At 44.1% G+C, this 22,300-nt stretch overlaps 1 protein-coding gene and 1 long non-coding RNA gene across 3 annotated transcripts; one reads left to right on the top strand and one right to left on the bottom strand.

Moving 5' to 3' along the window:
• Positions 1–166: 166 nt before the first annotated feature.
• Positions 167–19,320, top strand: GABARAPL1 (GABA type A receptor associated protein like 1). 2 transcript variants are annotated; one of them, XM_032687460.1, is made up of 4 exons: positions 167–353; positions 3,672–3,750; positions 4,800–4,918; positions 6,156–8,868. In XM_032687460.1, exons 1-4 carry the CDS (start codon positions 264–266, stop codon positions 6,219–6,221), a joined length of 354 nt encoding a protein of 117 aa, XP_032543351.1. In that variant the 5' UTR covers positions 167–263; the 3' UTR covers positions 6,222–8,868. The 2 variants fall into 2 exon arrangements, with proteins under 2 accessions (XP_032543351.1, XP_032543350.1); XM_032687459.1 differs by lacking the exon at positions 6,156–8,868 and adding an exon at positions 19,142–19,320 and having other exon boundaries at positions 171–353.
• On the bottom strand, positions 15,573–22,079 carry LOC116786662. The gene is made up of 2 exons (XR_004357038.1): positions 21,778–22,079; positions 15,573–19,982 (listed from the first exon to the last, which is right to left on the bottom strand). It is a non-coding gene; the product is annotated as an uncharacterized LOC116786662 (long non-coding RNA).
• Positions 22,080–22,300: the final 221 nt, after the last annotated feature.

The raw sequence follows: 22,300 nt of genomic DNA on the forward strand, positions 1-22,300 counted from the left end.
ACGTCAGAGCAGCAAAGGGGGACCTCCCGTCCCGGAGCTCTGTGGGGCACCCCCCCGTGACGTCACAGCGCCCGGCGGGGCACCTCCCCGTGACGTCACAGCTCTCAGCGGCACAGCCCGGCCGCAGCGGGGGCTCCTCCCCGTGACGTCACGGGGAGGGCGGGTCTCCGTGACGTCACCGTGAGGGCGGTGCAGGCCGGGCCGCGGGGCAGGGACGGAGCGGGCGCAGCGCTCGGAGCGGAGGCAGAGCCCAGCCCGGCACCATGAAGTTCCAGTACAAGGAGGATCACCCGTTCGAGTACCGGAAAAAGGAGGGCGAGAAGATCCGCAAGAAGTACCCGGACAGAGTGCCCGTGAGTGCGCGGGGGCTCCCGGGGCAGCGCCGGCCCCGCCTTTGTTCTCCCTGCCGGCGCCTCCCGGGATTGTTCTTTAATGCGGCGAGAGGCGCTCGGTGCTGCCCATGGCCTGAGCCGCATCCCCGGCTGCCCCTCCCTGCGTGGTGGCCACCTCCGCGCTGGGGGGGCTGTAGGGTGTAATGCACCTTTTTTGGGGGGGGGTCCGCAATAACTCGACGGGGAAGACGCTACCCGTCTTTTTCTGCGTGGTGGTGATGAGCGGGGAAGGAGCTTATCCTGGTCTGTGAAAATGGAGGAGAACAATGAGTGGGTTAATCCATCATAGGAAACATCATCTGTGTCCGTGTCATCTCGTATTTCCCTGTATTTTTATTTTACTGCCTCCTGGCTTGTCTTTTCAATATATTCTTGCTTTGTTCTTTTCCTTTGCATTGAGCAAAAAAATTATACTTCTCAATCTTTTTGCGCCCCAGTGGACAAAATGTCCCTCAGAATGCAAGGTCATCCAGCTAAACTTTGCTTCCTCATTCCCCATTGCCGTGCCTGTGGAAAACTTCTGCCTTCATAATTATTAACAATAATTGAGGGGGGGGGCAGAAATGACAAATCTAATTAATCGTGTTTGGGTTGGTTTGTTCTTTTTTTTTTCCCTTTTTAATAAACCTATTGCAAATGTCTTTTCTTTTCCATCCCCACTGGAGAAGTCTGCCCTAGATTTACTGCATGCCAGAAATACTTAGGCACCCCTGTAAAGCTAAGGACAAGGGGGAACAGCTACTAAACCCCATGTTTTCCCTACAGGCTAACAGCATATTTTTTATCTTGGAAGTGACCCTCAACTGGACTTGAAACAAGTTTTTGGAAGTCAGTATTTGGGTGCATTTGGTTATGGGATGCCTGCCATGGCATAGCAGATTGAGTAAATCAGTAATGAAGTGTGTGTGGTTTGGTGTCTCATGGTGAGGACCTGCGAGGTCTGAAGTGAGACAGGCTGTAAACTGAGGATTAACATGGCAGGTTGTGCAGCAGGCCATGATAAACGTGTCTGAAAGAGCTCTGGAAGAGCCCAGGACCAGGCCTGGTCTGGCAAGAGGTAAAGGAGGTCAAGACAGGGGGGCATCATCAGACCTTTATTAAGAAAACCAGGACCAAAATAACAAGGCGTGCTGTAGTTAAGGTTAAATGGAAGTGCTGCATGGCAAGGCCCAGGGGGGAATTATTAAGGGTAGCCTGTAGTCAGAGCTGCATAGGAAGCAAATGGATGCAGCAGCCTGTTCTGCCCTTCCTGACAGCAGGATCCTTGTAGATGTCACTCGTTTGGCTGCCCACACTGCAGTGCCCTGATACATCTCAGCATTGTGCTGAGATTTTACTGTTGGCACGGCCCTGCATTACCACAGTCACCACTCAGCAGCAGGAGAGGCACAGATAATCTATATCTGCCCTCTGGATTATCTTTGTAGGGGGTTTTGTGTGTGTGTGTGGAGGGTTTAGTGCTTCAGAAGAGATAACCTGCGTTGTCAGGCACGCTGACTACAGCTGCCAGTCAGATTAGCAGGGCACCTCCACTCCTTCCCTGCCTCTTTGCAGGAGGGAGAGCTTTCTTAAGCTCGCTGAGTTAAATTTTCCCTAAATCTTCCATAGGGCCTTAGAAACCCCAGCAACACTCTCACCTCTTCCTCATAGGCATGACTTGTTCTCCTTTATCATCTGGTGACAAAGCCACCCTGAGTCAGGGCAGTCACAGCCAGCAGTTCTGCTTGCCAGTCGTTTTTTTAATTGGGGGCAAGTGCTAAAAGTTTCTCTCCACTGCAGTTTATTGTGTTAGATACTGCCTGGTTGGATGTGCTGGTAAAAAAAAAAATGTGCAAAGTCTTCCTGTTGAGTGAGATTGTAGAACTGTCATTCCTTCGAGGCATTTACCAACTGCATCTTGCACAGAAATGCACGTCCTGTACCACAAACTGCCTGAAAGAGCTTGAATACCTTGTTCTAATTTAGGTACTTGAAATCCTTGAAGTAGCAGAGACAACTGTGTTTCTATTTTAAAATCAAACTTGGAAATTTCAGGGGATTTGGCTGTGTTGGCCACACTCAAATGGAGCACAGGCAAGAGATGTCCAGGCTGGGATCTGTGGGAACACAGAACCCTTAGGAATTAGTCCCACGGTGTCTCAGTTGGAGTATTTACAATTACAGGGTCTAACAGAATTAAAAAGTTGAAGAAGTTCGTAAAATCCAGCTTTAAGATTTAGTTTGCGTGGTCAAAATGGCCCCTGCAGAACAGCAAGCCACACAGGTGGAATCATGAACTCTGACCAGTTTAAAAATACATATCACAACAAAAAAAAAAAAATGAAGCCTGCAATTTTTTTCTACACAAGCCCAGTAGTTCTAGTGGAAGGAGGTCAGGTCACTTTGGAATATTTCTTGCTCCTGAGGTAAATATTTGCCTACCTCTGCTAACAAAACTTAACTTGTAGCAGAAGGTCTCTTGGTCTGACCTTAAGGCTGTTGAGCTTCATATTTTCCTATATTATAATGACATTAGAGTATAATGAAGATTAGTGTTTTGTGTCAAAGGTCTCTGTGGGTCCAGTTGCCCAGATGGTAGGCTGGGTTTAATTATTAGGTATTTATATAAATAAGGAAATGTCCATAGCTGTATGAGGTGTGGATATTATCCATATTATTATCCACTGTAATATCCATTTGCAGGATATGAATATCAGAGCAGAAGATACCTAATGAGGAACTGGAGATTTTTAAAATAAATTCCCCAATGAGCTGTAGTTTGTCTTTAGTTCTTCATTCTAGAGCCCTTGGTATTGGTGAAAGTAGAAATTAGGATGTGGGACTACTGGGAGTAGGGCTGATTTTGTGCAAGGCAGTTTGGAACTGTAACCTGGAAAGTTTAACTTACTTGTGATACTTCTTGTGTTCATGCATTGGCCTCCTGACAGCTGCTTCATACAAAATTAACCTGAATTGGGAACATCAAGGTGTCCTGATTTTTTTTTTTTTTCCTCAGCCATTATGGTTTATTTTTATGTCTGTGCTGGACTCCTTTTTTCACTCACTGTGCTTACTGCTGCAGTCCTGGGCTCCCAGGACAGCTACTGTTAGTGATTTTAAGTCATCTTCTCACCTCTCTGTTCTTTAATGCTGTGTATTTGTTATGGATTAAATAAATAGCTAAAGGCCTGGTAGCACCATCAAAGGATAATATCCACTGATGCTTTTTGGACCATTTTGTTTTATGATATTCATGTTTGTTTTCTTGCTTTCTCTCACACTCTCTCTCTCTTCCTTCAGGTAATTGTGGAAAAAGCACCAAAAGCCAGAGTACCTGACCTAGACAAAAGGAAGTATCTTGTGCCTTCTGACCTCACAGGTAACAATGTTCACCTCTTTTCTTCCTGATTTTCAGTGAGAAGGCCTCAGAAGTGCTTTTTACTCCATGATCAGCACAAAGAAAACATCCAGACAGGCTCAGCATCTTATCACTACCCATTTCACCTGCTGTCCTTGTTGGATTTATGTACCTTCCAGCTGGATTGCAAGATGGAGAATTCCCTGAGGTGTCCCACTGCCTTGGCTGCCATGGCCGTGTCACAGCTGAGTTCTGACCATGACTGAATTGTGTATCATGGGCAGCAGCATAATTATCAGCCAGTGATGACCAGAGTTGCCAGAGGCTGTATTCTTGTTGCAGGAAGAGACAAGTTCTTGAAATAGTCCCATCCTTTTCCACCCCTGTGGTTAGAGTCATAGCTGCAAAGTTCCTGTTCTGAATGGTCACGGTGATTTTGTGTGTGTGTGATTACACTTGTTTTCATTGAAGAACCTGAATGAGTTGAAAGAACAGCATTTCTCCTTTTTGCAGTATGGAATGGACTGTGAAATACTTTCTTGTGCAACACAGTTCAAGCAAATAGCAAGGATAATTTTTTTTTCAGGAGTGGTATGACCGTTTGCACCAAGGCTAAATTCCCTAAGGTGTCTTTGATCTGTGGGATTTAAAGGTTAAGCTAGTTAAGGGTCTTCCCACCAATCCCCTCAGTAGAGCATTTCATACCACAGTATGGAGTGTGGATTTGCAGGGTACGTGGCATGAGGTGTGTACCTGAGAACCTGCCAGCTCCCAGTGGATTGGCTGCTGATGTGATGAAGTAACTGCTTGCTTTTACTGCTTTTTTGTGCCCTGCAAACTTCATTTTCCCCTACTTTTTATGTACAGCATATGCCCTCCACCACCAAAAGAAAACAACCGGGGTTAGGGTTAAAAAACAAAAAAGAAACAGCAACAACAAAACAAAAAAAAAACCCAAACCAAAACAAAAACCCCAGCAACCAAGCAAACAAAAAACCCACAAAAATAAACAAACAAAAACCACAACTGACATTGTTTCTGCATCTAAGGCCTTCTCTGTTCCTCTTCAGTTGGTCAATTCTACTTCTTAATCCGAAAGCGGATCCACCTGAGGCCGGAAGATGCCCTGTTCTTCTTTGTCAATAATACCATCCCTCCCACCAGTGCTACCATGGGCCAGCTCTACGAGGTAAGTCTGGCCCCTTCCTCTCACCTTTTGTTGGTGAGAAGAATGCACTGCTCAGCTGGCAGTGGGTTCAGCTTGGTCACAGGTGCATGAACATGGACCCTCTTGCCCTGAGCTCTGTCCCATCAGCTGTCCAGGGAAGTTCCATCCCACAGTTAGGAGCCTGGGGAGCCTTATCAATTCAACTGATTGTTTGCTGTTTGAAAGGGTTGTGGGGAGTTGTTGCCCCAGCAACATGTTGGTCCTGCTGTTTTGAAAAAGTATGGAAATAAACCAATTTATGTTTCACAGGAAGGATTGTGTCTGGGGCAGGGAGGGGGCAGAACATAGGCCCTGGCTTTTCTGTTTATACAAAGGAGATTTCCTTTCAGCCAGTAAAAGGACACAATATCACTGGGCAACCAACTGTCTATAAATAGGTTCTTAAGGAACACTTATTCTTTGCTCAGAATTAGTTTTTCATTGCTTATGCTGTATAAGTAAGGACTGTGTGGGATGCTGTGAATGTTGCTGCCCACTGTTTCTGCTGAGCACTGTTATTTGATCGACCTTAAAGGCATATTCAGTGCCCATCAGAGGAACGTCCCTTAGTTATACAGCCACTATGTCATGGGTGATTTGCAGCCTGCATTGATTTCTCCTTGATTTCTCCTTCTGCTGTGTTAGTGTGTTTTAATAAGAGAGCTGCAGCGTGGTGCTGTGAGCCTTGTCTGACCTGTCACCCTTTGACAATCACTGGACTCTTCCTCAGTGTGTGGAGTGATGAAGATAATAAAAGATAAGGCAGGGAGTTTTCCAAGTCTGAACACGTCAGTGGAAGCTGTCTGACTGTCCAGAACTGAGACTGACAGACTTTTTGTGTTAGTGAATCACTGAACATCTCAGCTCTGCTGCCCGCCTGTAAAACAGGACCTAGAAATGCAGCCACATGTCAAAGTGTTCTGAAAAATTAAAAATACCATCTAGATTTTTTGACTTGTTTAAAGCCTACCAAGTCTCTCCTCTCCATGTGGCTCTTCAAGTAAATTCACTGTGCCCAGATATGTGCCGTGCCTGCACTTGGAAGCAGAGCTGTGGCCAGAGAGAGGGAGTTGGGAAGGGAAGCCTTCAATGTGAACGGGGAGAAACAGTGAAAGACAGGTTATGCCCTTTAGTTACAGTGACCTCTGGGTTGGGCTTTTTCACATGTGGTGAGTTCCAGGGCTCCGGTTTGTTACTTTGTCCCTTTGCCCCCTTGCAGGATAACCACGAGGAGGACTATTTTCTGTACGTGGCCTACAGCGACGAGAGCGTCTATGGCAAGTGAGCAGCAGCCCCCCAGGCCTGCAGGGTGGATGGACTGATGGAGTGGATTGGCAGGGGAGGGGGTTGTTGGAGAGGCAGGAGGAGGATGCATGAGAAGAGGGAAAGAGAACTGGAAGTGAACCACCGTGCACACTGTCATCAACTTCCACGCATTAATTATAACCATTGTTTTTTAAATCGAGGGGAGGGAGGGGAGGGGGACAGGGTGGACTGGAAGACTAACAAGGGGTTCCACGCTGAGGGATGGGGAGACTCCACTGTTCACAGTTCTTCTCTTGCCACAGCTGGAAGTAGTTAGTTAGTGCTGGAGGCTGCTGGACAAGGCAGTGTGGGGAAGCTCCAGGAGAACGACTGGGCAGGATGGCCATTCCCACGTAACCCGTTCACTGGATGAAGAAGGCATGCCATGTATTGTACACTGACCCTATCATGTCTTGCCCGTGGCACGAGCCACACTGCTGTGAGCATTCAGTGAGCTGTGAAATGCTTCACTCTGCTCTCACAAGGCTGTTCTGTGCTGACAGTCCTCACTCCAGCTGCTGCATGTGAATTGTTCCAAGGGTATTGTGTTTCCCATCACTTCCATCAGTATTAGAAGGGCTGACTCTGTCCACCAGTATTAGAAGGGCTAACTCTGAGGGCTGGGAACTCCTCAGCTGTGAGATGTGAAGGTTGGGGAAAGGAAGGAAGGATTTTTTAAGGTTTTTTTTTCCCTTTGTTGCTTTAATTGCAACTGCTGGACAGAAAAATCAGAGATGGCCGTTTTGTTCTTTTCAGTGAAGTCAATTGATAAACTCGTAAGCACAGGGCTAGGAAGGACCTCAAGAGAAGGACTAGCCCCCACCAGCTCTGAGACAGGACTGAGTACACCAAACATGTCCACCGTGGCTGCTCATCACACTTGTTCTTACTGAACTTCCCTGAGGAAGACCCTGGAGGCTGCTGAGATTGACTGTTCAGTTCCTAGCTAGCCTACAAGTGAGATTGCTTTTCCTGGTATCCTAACTTTAGTCTCCCTTGCTGTGCATTAAGACAACTAACTACTAGTGGTCTTGTTATTGGTGAACACAGAAAATTATCTCTCAGTGTTGTCCTTGTAGCAGTCTTCTGCAGATCTGAGGATGGCAGAAGTCCTGTGGGTTTAGCCTTCCCTTCCACGTCTCATCCCTGTACAGCCCTTGTACCACATGCACAAGTGGAAGAAATCAGTCACTGCCACGTGTGTTTTGCTGGCTTTTTGTGATTGGATAATGGTGCCACTCTTTGCCACAAGAGAGGTTCTTTTAGACTTGAAGGGGAATAGATTATCTGTAGATTTTTTTTTTAATTATTTTATTTTAAACCAGTGTTGTTCTTAGAAAGGTGCCAGATGGGTGATGTCCTGTGCAAGCCTTATGCTGTCATGCCAAAGCAGTTTTCTTCCCAGTGGCACAAACAGCAGATTTTCCCATAACTGCCATAACTGTGATGAAGGAATGGGTTTTGGAGAGTGAGCTGACTTTCAGGAAAATTCTGGGGTCTTATCTAAAAATCAGAGAACTAGACCTGAATTACTGTAAACATTCCTACATTTAAGAGAGGGACCAAGAGGAAGGAAAAGGCAAGAAGGATGAAGAACACAGGCAGACTCCACAATAAGTTGGAGGTGTTTGCTCTATTGTTTATAAAGTTAGATCCCAGTTCCTGTGTTCCTCATGAATGAGAAATCAAGATGAGTGCTCCTCTGATTGTGGGAAACAGGAAATCAGGTTCAGCCTTCTCTGAGTGTTGTTATGCAGAGGTGCATGAGGCAGAAGAGCTCAAGGGAGTGTCAGGGGGGAGTCACTGGCAGAACTGTGGGAAGGTCAGGGAAGGCAGTGCAGAGGGGCAGGAGGGTTGATCCTGGTGGGGAATGGAAAGTAGCAGAAGAGTGGGAGAGAAGAGAGGAACCACAAAGGATGTAGACAGACTGGTCATAATGGGCAGACAGAAAATGAGGGAGCAGAAGATGAAATGGGGAGTGTCATATCCCCAGTGTTACAACCCTGAACTTCAGGTTTGCTGTTCCATCCATCTGGAATAAATGTGTTTGGATGAGTTGTACCTACTGCCAACTTGGGTAACTTCAGTTTTCTGCTTGCACTGCTCAGTCCTCTCTTTTAGACCCACTCTCCTTCAGCTACCAGGCTCTCTTCACATCCTTTGGGTGCAAATCCGTATCATGTTTTAGGATGCTCTGAATGTTCTGAAGCAGAGAACAGACCCAGGGGGCTTTCTAGGGTAAAAGACAGGAGACAGGCAGCTGGTGTGCATCTCTCTCTGCTGCTGTCCCACTTGTCCATGTGTGGACTGCCAAGCACACTCAGGGGAGAAGGAGTTGGCATCTGGGGTGCTTGGTTTTGTGTTCAGACCTCCCCTCCCGCTGCTGGGTTTATAAATGACATGTGGGACTAATCACAGCTGTTTGTTACATGTAGAGTTTACAGTTTAGTTCTTTTAACAGTTCTTTTAACTGGATTGTGGCATTTACTTCTGGTTTTGTGCTAGTCCGGTATTGTACGAGGTAATGATGGTAATTTTTTTGTGTTGGTTAGCTGCAGGTTCTTGTAAAATAAAGTTCAGACTAGAGCTTAATCAGCCTATCAATAAAGATGCATTTGAAAATCACAGATTGGTCCAAATGGGTGAGTGATATTTCTTTCTGACATGGGCTTATAAATAAAGGGACAGCTTTGCCAGAACTTTGCTACTACTTTTTTTTTGCTACTTTTGCTACTACTTTTTCCCACCACCCCAGATTTACTCAGTCCTGTCTACCAGGACAAGTCACTCATCTCCTTTTTTTGGTGATACTGTCATGTACACACCTAGCTCTGTCTTGCCATGCCACCAGTAGGAACTTTAATTATACCTGGATGATGTGAGAAGGTTTTAAGGTGTGTAATGGATGCACTGAGGCTTTTTCTGACATTTTAAGGCTCTGAACAGTCCTTGCCAGCTGATGGGGCCTCAAGAGCATCACCAGCCCTGACTGTACATGCCATGCCCCCAGAGGGGGGTCACCATGGCCCAGGACTGTGAGCATCTGTCCTGGCATTGTCCATTTCAGCCCCCTCAGGACCGATTTTGGCCCCTGTCCTGGTGATGCTGCGGCAGGGCTGGTCTCCAGCTCCCCACAGCCCTGCCCAGCTACGAGCCCCACTAAGCCAGGCCTACAGGGCCAAGCCTCAGCCCATCCCCATGCCCACAGCCCTGCCATCGCTGGGCCTGAGCCTGGCCTGCCTCATCACCATGATGAGCCTTGTGGATGGGGCTTGTGCCTGGGCCTGGCCACCCTCCCTGGCCGTGTTGGGTGCCGTGGAGCGGGTCCCACAGTGCCTTGTCACACATCCCTGTGGAGCCGCTGGCCCTCGCTGTCCCATCCCCGCTCGGGCTCAGGTGGGACTCCCAGCAAGTGTGGGAGAGGCCCCAGGGCCCTCTAAAGATAGGAAAAGCATTTACTCTAAAGATAGGAAAAGCAAAGCTAGGGAAATCTGGGACTCCTCAGAAAGGCAGCCTGCAGTGGTGATAAATCAGGCTGCTCTTCCTGGCGGATATTGGTGCGCGGAGAGGGAAGGAGTCCTGCTGGGAGCTGCCGTTTGCTCAGTGCCAGAACTCGAGTCGGGAGCTGGCAGTGCACGGGAGGAAAGGGATGTGTGCTGTCACCTGGGGAGGCAGTGACAGACGTGCCACCTCTCCCAGTCCCTGTGGCCCGTGGGGGTGCTGGCAGCAGGAGCAGCGGAGATGGGCCCTGAGGAGGAGGAGGAGTGAGCGCCGGATCCAACCCTGCCGTGCTCTGAGCAGGAGAATTCCTTGGAGTGCTGAGCTCAGGAATTACAACACTGAAACTCACAGGAACAAAACCTGCTATGCTTAATAGGATCTCCTCCTCCCTGCTGCATCCAGAGTGGAACCACTGCGGGAGCTTCTGTTGCGAGTGCTGAGGGCGAGGCAGGAATTCATCCTGCACTGAAGCCTGCCCATAGCAGCAATTCCTGTGCTCGTACCCACCACTGTGACTAAAACAAGCTCCCCCCACATGGCAGGAGGGTGCTGTGACTCCAGTCAGATGGGCATAGATCAGCTAAAAGCTTACACTATTAGCTGAAATAATTTGAATTTCAGATTCAAATACAGCGCAGGTTTTTCTGTGTAGCTTGTGGCATTGTCTGCTGGTTCGAGTAGGAAACCACTATGAAGTATGTCTAAGTAGCCCTCTCCCACTCCCGTTCTCCCCCATTTCCTAGGAACATGGTGCCACGGTGATGTTTGTACCTGCCATGCTGTGTCTGTGTCGGTGCCATCACTGGGAGGCACAAACACAAAATGTGCAGGCAAGCATTTACATTTACCCATTTACTGCATGTGATTTGCCTGGTCCAAAGGTGAAACATTATCCTGTGCTCAAAGGCTGTTTCATTTATATCTGTAGCCTTTGCTCTGTAAGTTATAGAAATGGTATTGAAGCAAGGCCTGGGGGAAATGATGGGCTCAGCCGGTTTAGGAAGGCTGAGTAATTAATACTCTGCCTTGGTCACTGTCACTGCACATGGGATCCCTTCTCCAGTCATCCTGATGCTTGCTTTGGAAGGAAACATTCTCCTGGAGCAGAGACTACCTAAGGAAAGAGGTGGCCTGAGGCATTAGGGCCTGACAGCATCACTGTGAAGGACATATATGGGTAACATAAAAGATCCCAAATTATGCTAAACAGGGAGGTGTCCGAGGTGAAAGAAAACATTGATTAAAACAGAAATAATGCCATCAGAGGGACAAAGTGCAGCTCATTGTTGTCACTCAATCTCAGATAAATGCTCCCCCAGGATGAGCCATAGAAAGGGCCTAGGGCTGACCCAAGCAGGACTGACCCAAGCAGAGCACACTGACCACGAACAACAGCTGACCCAGCTTGTGCTGCCAATGGTACAAGTCCCAAGGATTTGTGTTCCTGGAACCTTGCAGGCATCCCAAAGCACAGCTCAGGCCTGGATATACAGGTGTTACAGGAAATAGTTAATATTCTCCTGAAAAAGCTGGATGTTGCAGCACCTTTCTGTAAAGCAAGAGTCTGATTCTCCCTGATTTTACTCCCTGGCCAATGTCATCTGCATGTTGGGAATGAAAGGATTGCTAATCAATGCTATAAATAGAAGAATAAATGCTACACATGGAAGCAGGAGAAGGTAGAGATCCTGATTTTCAAGTGATGGCATTGGGGGAACTGCATTAAGGTTGAAGGGACTGGATTATGAGCTGAAGGAAAAATGGATCCAGTTCATCTCCAGTCTTTATTCCTCCCACAGCTTAGAGGAGTATCCCAGGATTTCCATACCCACTGATGTCCAGCCACCTTCTCTCTCAGAGATGACAGAAGGCTGAAATCTGTTCTCATGCAGAAGCATCTCCAATCTCCATTACCTGGGATACTCCTCTAAGCTATGGAGGGAAATAAAGACTGGACAGGAGATGAACTGGATCAGTTTTTCCTTCAGCTCATAATCCAGTCCCTTCAACCTTAATGAAGTTCCAGCAGTGTCATCACTCGAAAATCAGAATCTCTACACTCTCCTCCTGCTTCCACGTAGAGCATTTATTCTTCTATTTATAGCATTGATTAGCAATCCTTTCATTCCCAAAGATACTTGGCAGCCAAACACTGAGCAGGGCTGAAAAATGCCTCACATCACATGTCATTCCCACGACAAATACACACTTCTTAAACACACCACCTGGACAAGTACAGCGTGTACAGGCAATCAGAAAAGCAAAACAGCAAGATGTGCACCCAGCCTTTAGGATGATGGACAAACATGCATTATGCATTAACAGAGCAGCTGGAGCCAAAAGCCATGTGCCAAAAATAGCCACTGGAGAGTGGCAATCAATAGGGAAACACAGGATTAGGAAAAACACACAGGGTAATATGGAGTCATGGGCTTCAGGTGATTACAGAAAAGCTTGCCAGTGTAAACTCTGCAGATATGAAGGACAATAGAATAAAGTTTTTAGGAGAGAAAAACTAGGAGACAATGTGCAAAAGGACAAAACAAGCCTTTTAGAATGGGAGCCAAAAAAGGCAGTAGTCCAGCTGCAATGCACTATGTAAGAATGTACATAAAAATGACTGAGGAGATGGTAATACAGGTTAGAATCTGAAATAAGTATTGTTCCATTTTCCAGTGGTTGTTCAGAGGTAACGTTGAAATATTTCAGCTCTCACTCACAGTTCTTTGTTCCTGGGGGCATATAACAGAAAATGAGCAGTGACAGGTCTGATCACAGTCTGCATTTTATTACTTCACACTTACATAATAAGTTCTATATGCCAGTCTCTGTTCTTTCAAAAATACTGATCTATTCAGACTCCCAGTGGCCCAGTGGGGTAGTTCTTGTTTTCTCCAGTCTGCTGCTGGGGAAATGGAGGTGCAGAGATGTGGACTGACTTGTCCCAAAGCCATACAATGAAACAGAGTCAGGACAAAAAAAAAAAGCCTTGTCCTTCTGATCCCCAGCACTTTTAATCACAAGCTTATACTCTTTACAAAGTAAAATTTGAGTTGTGGATCCTGTATATTCATATTATCTTTAATTAATGAAAGAACCCCCTGGGTTCTCTGGGAAGAGACTGTTGTAACATTTTGATATTCTGCCATTTGTAGCCTGGAAAAGCTCTGATTTCTTTGCCAAAACCAGTAACAAGAAGGTGGTCCCTGCTCCTGACATACTGCCAAGAAAACACTGCTGAATTGTCTTGGAGCAGCAGCTCCCTCCAAAGCTCATTGTTTCATTTATCAGTGCCTTCTTTCTCTGGAACAAAAAAAAAAAATCACAGTGCAAGCCTGAAAAAAGAAAAAGTGATTTTTCTTCTTGTCATTTCCATTTTTTTGGATTTTCTGGCAACTTAAAAGTATTTAGCATCTGCTCTCCTGTTTTATTATGAACAGGTTTCATAAAATTTGCAAACTTTTGGCTGTTCCAGAAGGCAGAATCAATTGGATGTTTGGACTGATTTCTGAGCTCCTGAAAAATCACAGAGCTGCTAAGGCAGGTTCCTATTTTAACATATTCTTTTATTGTAATATTCTCATACTTTCCCAGAAAGCAGAAAACACACACAAACATGGTTTCCCATGTGGAATAAACTGCAATTTGATGGAGTGCACTGACACTTCTCTTTGACTCAGGGGTTGAAACTCTGTTGCTCCCACAGCTTGGACATTTTCTCTACTTCCTGCAGCTGCTATTGGGGTTGTCCAGACTACAAAGCTACAAAAATCTCCTCTCTAGCAGCATATTCCTCAACAAAATAATGAAGAAACAATTATAAAAGGAAAGTAAGCTGTTGCTCCAACAGATTTAAGAAAGAGCCCCACCCACAAAAGGGAAGAAGTCATTGCTGGGGACATCCACTCAACCTGAGCTGGGGGAAGAGGAAAAAACCTGTTTACCTAAATATTTGTTAAATTGTTTTGGGTTTTATTCCCTCAGTGTCCGAGTCATTAACCAAAAGTTTGCACTAGTTGGCAATAAATTAAATAAAACTCCCTAAGTCAAGACTGCTTTGGCCATGACAAGGCCCTTAATCCACCTGGGAAAGGTGTCCAAGACCTGTCTGGTGGCACAGCTGGTTCATGCAGCAGTTCCAGCTCAACGTCAGCCTTCTGTGTGGTGGGGTCCCTTCCCTCAGGAAGGGATAATAAATCCCTGTCTGAGATGGCCAGGAAGTCACAAATTACTTCAGGTCAGCCAAGGCTGCTTTAGATTTAGATTTAATATGTTAATTAATGGTCTCTTCTGGCTACAATTTGGGGATAGTGTGTTTTCTGTGGAGTTTTGTACTGCCTCTTAAAAAGTACAGAAAAAAAGATGGGGTGAATTAGGGTGAGACAGAAACCCCCCAGTTATTCTGGTTTTCCACTTTTAGATAATTTTATTATAAGCATTTTCTATTAAAAACTCATGTTTCAGTCAAATAACCCAAATAGCCACTGCTAATGTAACATATTTGTCTGCCTGATGTGGGGTGTAGGAGTTGTGAATCTCAATAATAATGATATTATTTATTATTAACAAGTTATTATGTCTTAATAAATTGTTGTTTATTAATAAATTATCATCTGTTAATACATTAATGTTTATTGATAAATTATTATATAGATTTATTATTATTAGTCTGTATAAAGATGACTCTTCCACACTTTGGAGATTCACAACTCCTACACCCCATAAATATATCCATATATAATCATAATTATTATATTAAATTATTAGGTATTAGTATTTTATATATTAACATATAATATATATTATCATTATTATTATAATATATTATTGTGTTTTGTTATTTGTATATTTGTTATATTGTATTACTGTTAAATTTATTTATTACTAATATATTTTAACTATAAATAATAATAATAGTAATAGCAAAATAATTATAAAGGACCCAAGACATTAAGTAGGACCCTACATTAAGTGGGATTCACTGCTATGAAGTTTAGAGTCTGTAATCGTCAAAATACTTGGGAATCTCTTCTGCCAAGCTTGTGCTTTATTAGTAAATATTATTCAATTTAACTTTTTGTACAAAAAGATATTAATAGATTTCATAATTATCTCATTTCATTGTAATTTGAAAAGAAAAACAGAACAACAGAATTAATTAGAAGGTCTGACTCACTTATGTGCTTTATTTGATGATAACTGGCAAGATTCTAATAAAGAAGTAATGAAAAAAAATTAAAAGGTAATTTAAATGAATTAAAAATATAAAAATACCAGTCTGCAGAAATAGTACATTTAATTGGGACTTTATTTCAAACATATTACTTAATTAGTAATTAATTACTGTTGCAAAGCATATTTTAAAGGTTCAAAGTGCTCAGAACTGCCAGGTCTGATAGAACAGTGCTCATCCACATCTGCTCCTGTGGGAGGTTGATAATCCAGGGTTATCTTACACACATGATGTTTCCTTCTGCTTTCCAAACTAGCTGGATAAAATAACACCTATTCTCAGCAGTCCTCAGCTGAAAACCAGCTGAATGTTCCACCCCAAACCAGAATATTGGAATTAATGGATATTTCACCCTCCTCGTACCCAAAATGCTGGCAATACTGAAGTTTTTTATTTCTCAGCAGAAAATCTTCAAAGTTCAGTGACAAAATTCCTTTCTTGACTTGGTGGGAGTCGAAATGAACCCAGGAGAGCTTTGTGTTGGTTGTCCCTCCTCCACGTCCCATTTCAGGCATCATCAGTCTGGCAAACGATGCTGAAAGGTGATTTTAGGCTGGGCAGATTGAAAGAATATTAAGTAAGGCTGCTACCTCCTTCTTTTTTTTTTTTTTTTTTTTTTTGCTGTCTGTGGGCCCAGCTGGGAAATAATGCCAGATTTGGAAATGAAGCTGGAAACTAGATGGAAAAAAACCCCATGTTCTAATATTTCATAACATGTCTTACGGGCCAGCAAGGCAGCAGATGGGAGACACTTGTCTGGGTCTGACATATGTCACTATGTCAGGGTGTTCACAACCTTGTCCACTGAAAACTGCTGAAAAATAAATCAGATTATTATAACAGATGGCTGTTAATAGCTCCTGAGAGCATCCTCCCCCACATTTCCAAGCAAGTGCCCTCCACTGGACATGTCCACACAGCATTAAGCATCCCAGATCACAGGGAAAAGTTCCCCACTGCCTTTGTGATTAATATTATTAAAGAGACTAAAGGTAAAAATTCTTTAAAAAGAACCAGATTATTTAACTTTTTTTTTTTCCCCAGGTTTGGTTGTTTTTTTTTTCCTGGCACTGTGCACGCAGTGCTTTCAAATTGTATAAAATACCATCAGAAAGAAAATAATACTTTTAGTCCTTTGTCACACTGAAGGCAGAGTGGAACAGAAAGTTAACAGGGTTTTCACCAAGACAAAAAGCTCAATAATCAGGGGAGGCTGTCAGGTGGCAAAATGCTTGAATGGGCATTGTAAAAATATATGAGGGTTTAGATGTCAGTCTTGCAAAATTACAAACAACAGGCGAGGCATTTTAAATAGCCTCAGAGGCTGAAACAACACCACAGATGAGAAGAATTTAAAAGCCAAGGATCCTGCCTGGTTTACTTCACATTCTGCCAGGAAGAAACACAGAAAATAACAGTATTTATTGAAATATTTGGAGCACCTCTGCTGTTTGTCTCACATGCTGTGTTAGTTTTTTTGTAACTCAGAGCTATTAAAGAAAACTAATGAACAAAAACAAGTAGCTTTGCAAAGTGTTTATTAACACTTTGAGTCCTGCAAGGGAGGAAAAAGAGGAATGAAAACAAGCTTCCAAGGGCAAAATCGTCAAGGGAGATGGACCCAAACCCATTAAAGGTAAATACAACACTCTGCACAGAAATAATTACCACAGAAGATGGAATTTGTGATACAATTATTATAATCCAAAGCAATTTGCAACAAGAAAACCAAACCAGCATTTATTAACATTTGGAAAGCAAAATTACTGGATATCAAACTGTAAGCCACAGAAGACTTTAAAAATAATTTTCATGACATCACCAAATGAGCAATTTAAAGTTTTGCGTATTTTCTTCTTAAATCCACGTTTTTTTGGAAACACAAATGCAGGCAATTTGCTGCCTTAGCTGAGAATTGGGGCTGCAATTGCACAAGTCATCCTTGGTTTTTGTATTTTTTGTGTGTTTTCCCTCAGAGCCGATGGAAAAATATCCCATGAACAGCTGTAAAAACCCCCAAAATAAGCCAAAAATGTGGGAATCCTCAAGCTGCCACATCTTCAGCCTCTGTTTTAAATGAGCCTCCTGGACAAATCCTCCAGGTTTTGTTCCACTGCGGGGGGAGGTTTTGAATATAAATTATTCATTTACATCATTTTTGTGGATCTCAGTGTGTTTTTCAGGGTCAGCTTTGCCTTATGATGGGGAAAGAGGATGTGACAGCCCCCAGCTCCCCATGTGAGCCAAGATTCCCACTCGGGGACAGCAAAATTCCTGTTCCTAAAACGTGACAAATCCCTCCAAAGTTTTATTTTTATTTTTTTTTACCGATATGTACATTTTTTCCTCTACTGATCATGTAAAATATCTGAGCAAATTAAGAATTTTGCACAACCCTTGGCCACTTTTGTACATCTCCTCATTTAAAGGTAGGACGTGGAGTCTTTTGATGTGATTTGGGCCTTAAACCTCAGTTTTACACTGGTATTTTATGCCTTAAATTACACTGGTCTTTTTACACTGGTAGAAACTTATCAATGGCCCAAAGGATTGGTTAGAAAAGGCTTCACCAAATCAGGATACGTGTGGGATAATCCAGAAAGAGAAACAGGAATATCTCAATTCTTACAGCAGTTCAAATGCAGCAGATTCCACCTGAGAGCTCAAAGCACATTAGAGGACAGTGCAGCTGCTCCTGTCACCTGAAATGTGTGAAACTCCACCTGGAGTTGTTTTAATTGTGTTCAGATTCACAGCTGCCTCTCTACAAAATTGGATTCCATGGCCAAGTCCTGTTCCTGCATCACAGGAGGGCAGCTGTGGTGAGACCAGTCAGTGCTGCCACGCCACATGAACTGCAGGGAAATGGGGGCAAACACTGCAGCCTGTGGGATTTTGTCACATGTTTTTTATATCAGAAACCATACTGGCCTCCTTTATGAACCCGTGTGAAGCAAAGGCAGCCCCAACCCTGGAAGAAGGGGGGTTTGACATCCATTTGGTCTGACGTGTGAGAAACTCCCCCTGCTGAGGTGAGAGGCTGCTGAGTCAGGCAGGACTGATCCTTCTGGTTAGGAGGCCACCCCGGAGCAGCTCTGACAACGGGGGCTGCTCTAGCCAAGGGCAAAATATGCAGTGGTGGCAGCAGGGGAAAGCAAAACCAGGTCTAAAGCACTGGTGGAAAGCTGGAAATGAGCTTGCAAGGAGAACGAGCTTGTAAATTCTGATGGCTAAAACATGTTTGTATGGAGCTCTGGACATGGAGAGAGCAACAGCTCTAAAGTGAAACACAAAGCTACAGAAGTAGAGACCAGTCACTGGTGGGGCTCCACAGGGCTCCAGGAATGGCCTGGAGCTGTGTCAGGCAGGTTTAGGTTGGATATTAGGAAAAGGTTCTTCCCCCAGAGGGTGGTTGGGCACTGACCAGGCTCCCCAGGGCAGTGGGCACAGCACCAAGGCTGCCAGACCTCCAGGAGGGTTTGGACAACGATCTCAGGCACAGGGTGTGAGTCTTGGGGTTGTCTTGGGCAGGTCCAGGAGCTGGACTCGATTTTTGTGGGTCAATTCCAACTCAGGGCATTCTGTGACTCTGTGATTCTATGAAGCAAAATGCCTCTTGCAGAAGTGGGTAACAGTGGGGGCTGTTTAAATACAAGCAAGAGGAAAAACCTCAGGCCACCTCCTGAGGCTTATCATAGAAAGACCTGTTAAGGAATTCTATAAATATGAGCCTAATTAATGTGAAAAAAAAATAGCATTTTTTGTGTCTTGGAGAGTTGGGGGGGATGTTTGTGAATTATTGCTACTCCTTAGTGGTGCAACACCTGCTACAAATAAAACCACAAGCTGTAGGAGGTAGCATACACAAATACACTCTCACATCCTCATGCCTAAATCACAGCCCTCACCAAAAAGCCATTCTGTGAGTGCAGAAGAGGGAGTACTGCAGTACCTCTCTTCTGGGTGTTTAAATGGGAATCCTTTGCTACTTGCAGATTAAAAGATTTCAGAGTTCAAAAGGACTCTTAAAAAGCTCATTTGTGGTTTCAGGAAATTCCAACATGGTGAAGCCAAATCACACCATGAATATTCAGTATCTGTGCATCCTGTCTGTTGCCACTTTTTGGACCATAACCTTTTTTTCCCTCTCTGTCTGTTCTGGACAGGACTTTCCTCACCTTCAGGAGATCTATTGGTGCTCATTCAGCCTCTCACTGCTGATCAGATGGCTGAAGAAAGGTGGCAGAGATAATCCTTGATCTGTAATGAAAGGCACACCAAATTCAAGAAAAATGGTGAAAAAATCCACTGTTTTCCAGTCTCCAAGTCTGTATAAGTAGGTACATTGAATACTGGTTTAATAAATACTCAAATGCATGTCATTTATATGCTGTGGTGCTAAACTGCTCCTAATAGAATAGATATATAATTTCAATATAATAATTAAAAGTTTACATTTTTCATGGGAACAAAATATTCCAATTAAACAAATAAAACAAGGGCTGCCATTGAAAAGCCATGATTCTCCACACAACATCTGTGAAAAAAAATTTCACCAGGCCCTCAGTGGATTCACTAAGGAGGAATTCATGAGTCTACACTGATGCTAAAAATGTGGGTGCACAAATGGAGACTGCTCTGTGGAAAAAAACTTCTATATTGACTACTTTAATTAGCATGAAGTGTGGTTAAACTAGGGCAACTCCACATGTATAATTCCTTTCATGCCACTGCAAAACTTAATCTGGTTTAGATTCAGCCACTTCCAAACCAACCTTGGGAAAAGACAGTCAGCTCAGAATAAGAATGAGATTGAGAATGAGGCCACTTTATTGAAGGGAAATTAAATTAGACCTTTTCATAGAGCAGGAAAATGTCTTTCTGTGGACAAATTCATGAGCAGGCTCTTGGCACAGATTTGCTTTCAGGGGAAACCAAAGCAGATCTTTTGTTGGAGGCTGTGAGGTGCTCAGCATTCTGAATTCCCATGGATTCCCTTGATCAGAGCTTTGACAAGAGAAACAAAATATGAGCATTTGTGTAAAGTAGGACTTTGCTTTCTGTGCTCCGAGAACAGGGCTGTGTTTGTTACCTTTAGCTCTCTGTTTGACAGGGGTTATTCACCAGCTCTGCAGCAGCAGTTCAGGGATTGTGTTACCTGTCTGAAACACCTTTCACAGTAGAGACCTTTGAGAATATCCCATTCCTGGAGTCTGAACCAATTAAATGCTTTTTTTTAATGAACAGTTTATTCACCTAAATGACAGGTGAATTTGACCTAAATTTACCAGGCAGCTTTGAACCTGTTTTCAAGTGAGGGGGAGAAAAGAGGATGTTTAATTTTAGCATTTGGAAAAGAAGATGTTTCCATTCTTTATATCTGATTTACACTACCAGTGGTTTATGGATATCAAGGTGGCAACACCATAAGAGAAGTCAGAAGGGTAACTGAGCCCTCTTTAGTGGACTTTGCAATGTACAGTAGTGATATACATGGACTTTGCAATGTCCCAGTGCTTAGTGGTCATATAGATGCTGTAGGAACTCACATGACATTTATTTCTGGATGGAAACACAGTTTCTCACAAAGCCTAAGTGATATAGAAAAAACAACCATGTCATTCATGTTACTTTGCATTCAAAATAGAAAACTTCTTAACATTGATTTTGGAAGAAGACCAATAAATTTTAATGGAAAACAGGATCTGTTTCTTTTTACAGCTTTAATATCTAAGGGTTTAATATCTAAAGGGGTGGTTGAAGATTTCCTTTAGGATAAACATTCCTATTTTGAGGAGCACCCATTTAGCCTTTTCACACCTTAAATCCTACATGGCTCACACACCTAATTTTGGTCTCATGGGATGCTGCAGGCCTGCAACTGGTTCTGGAATTATCAGGGATTCAACTACATGAAATATTGAAAACCAATTAATATAACTGACTGCAAGCAGCCTTTTGTAGGTCTCTGTGCCCTTCAACTTCAAACAAGAGCCATTGGAGGGATACTGAGTGAACACTGAATCCACTCCACACAGAATGGTAAAATGATTCCTTTAAAGTGATTTCATTCCTTTAAATGATTCCTTCCTTCTTTTTTCACAAGAACCTGTAATGCTCAAAGCACCAAAACAATGAGAGAAGAAACCTTAAGGCACTGTCGCCTTAGAAACCACAAATAGCAGAGAGGAGAAGAAGAAATTTGTTTCACAGACTGATTCTGCTTCTTTTGGAATGAAGGCAAAATGCTCACAACTTCAAGTACCTCCAATTTTTTACCAAGTCTGCATGCCCATTAAAATCAACGATCAAATATTTTCAGATACGAAGGGCTTTGCTCGGTTTTGTTGTTGCTGTTGGTTTTGTTTGGGGTTTTTTTTGTTTGTTTGTGGGTTTGCTTGTCTGTTTTAACACAGTACCCACTCTCCCATGGGAGTATAAAGCACTGGAGAGATCCCAGACATTTACTGAACACTTCCCCAGCACATTCCCCAACGCATCTACTTCTTTGAATACCCAACTGATGCATTTCCTGGGACAGAAGGGAAAGACTGACAGAAACCTCAAATGGGTTGAGTGGCTGAATTCCAGATGCCCCTCCAGCCACTCCCTGACTCCCTCTTCTCAACTGGAAGGGAAAATCCAATAAAGAAAGGCTCATAGGTCAAGCTAAGGGAGAGATCACTCACCGATTACCATTATGGGCAAAGTAGACTCGACTTGGGGGAAATTAATCTATTGCTAATCAAATTCGGGTAGGATAATGAGAAATGAAACGAAATCTTAAGGCACCTTCCCTCACCTCTCCCTCCTTCCCAGGCTCAGCTTCACTCCCGGTTTCTCTGCCTCCTCCTGTCCAGCAGGGGGACCGGGAATGGGGGTTGTGGTCAGTCCATCACACGGCGTCTCTGCTGCTCCTTCCTCTTCACGGGGAGGACTCCTCACACTCTTTCCCTGCTCCAGTGTGGGATCCTCCAGGAACTTCTCCAGCCTGAGCCCTTCCCTCGGGCAGCAGTTCTTCACAAACTGCTCCAGCACGGGTCCCTTTCCACAGGGTGCAGTCCTTCTCCAGAGTGGGCTCCTCTCTCCACAGCTCCCTCACAGGACTCTGCTCCAGCCCAGGCTTCCCACGGGGTCACAGCCTCCCTCAGGCATCCATCCACCTGCTCCAGTGTGGGCTCCTCCATGGGCTGCAGGTGGACTCTCTTCTCACAGAAGTCACCCCTGTAGTCCACCCCATAACCAAATCCTTGCCACACAAACCTAATACACTTCTTTAACTCCAGCTTCTCATTACATTTTCTACAGCTCCCTAAACACAGTTA

The sequence above is a fragment of the Chiroxiphia lanceolata genome, chromosome 5, assembly GCF_009829145.1.
Source record: "Chiroxiphia lanceolata isolate bChiLan1 chromosome 5, bChiLan1.pri, whole genome shotgun sequence".
Taxonomy (NCBI): domain Eukaryota; kingdom Metazoa; phylum Chordata; class Aves; order Passeriformes; family Pipridae; genus Chiroxiphia; species Chiroxiphia lanceolata.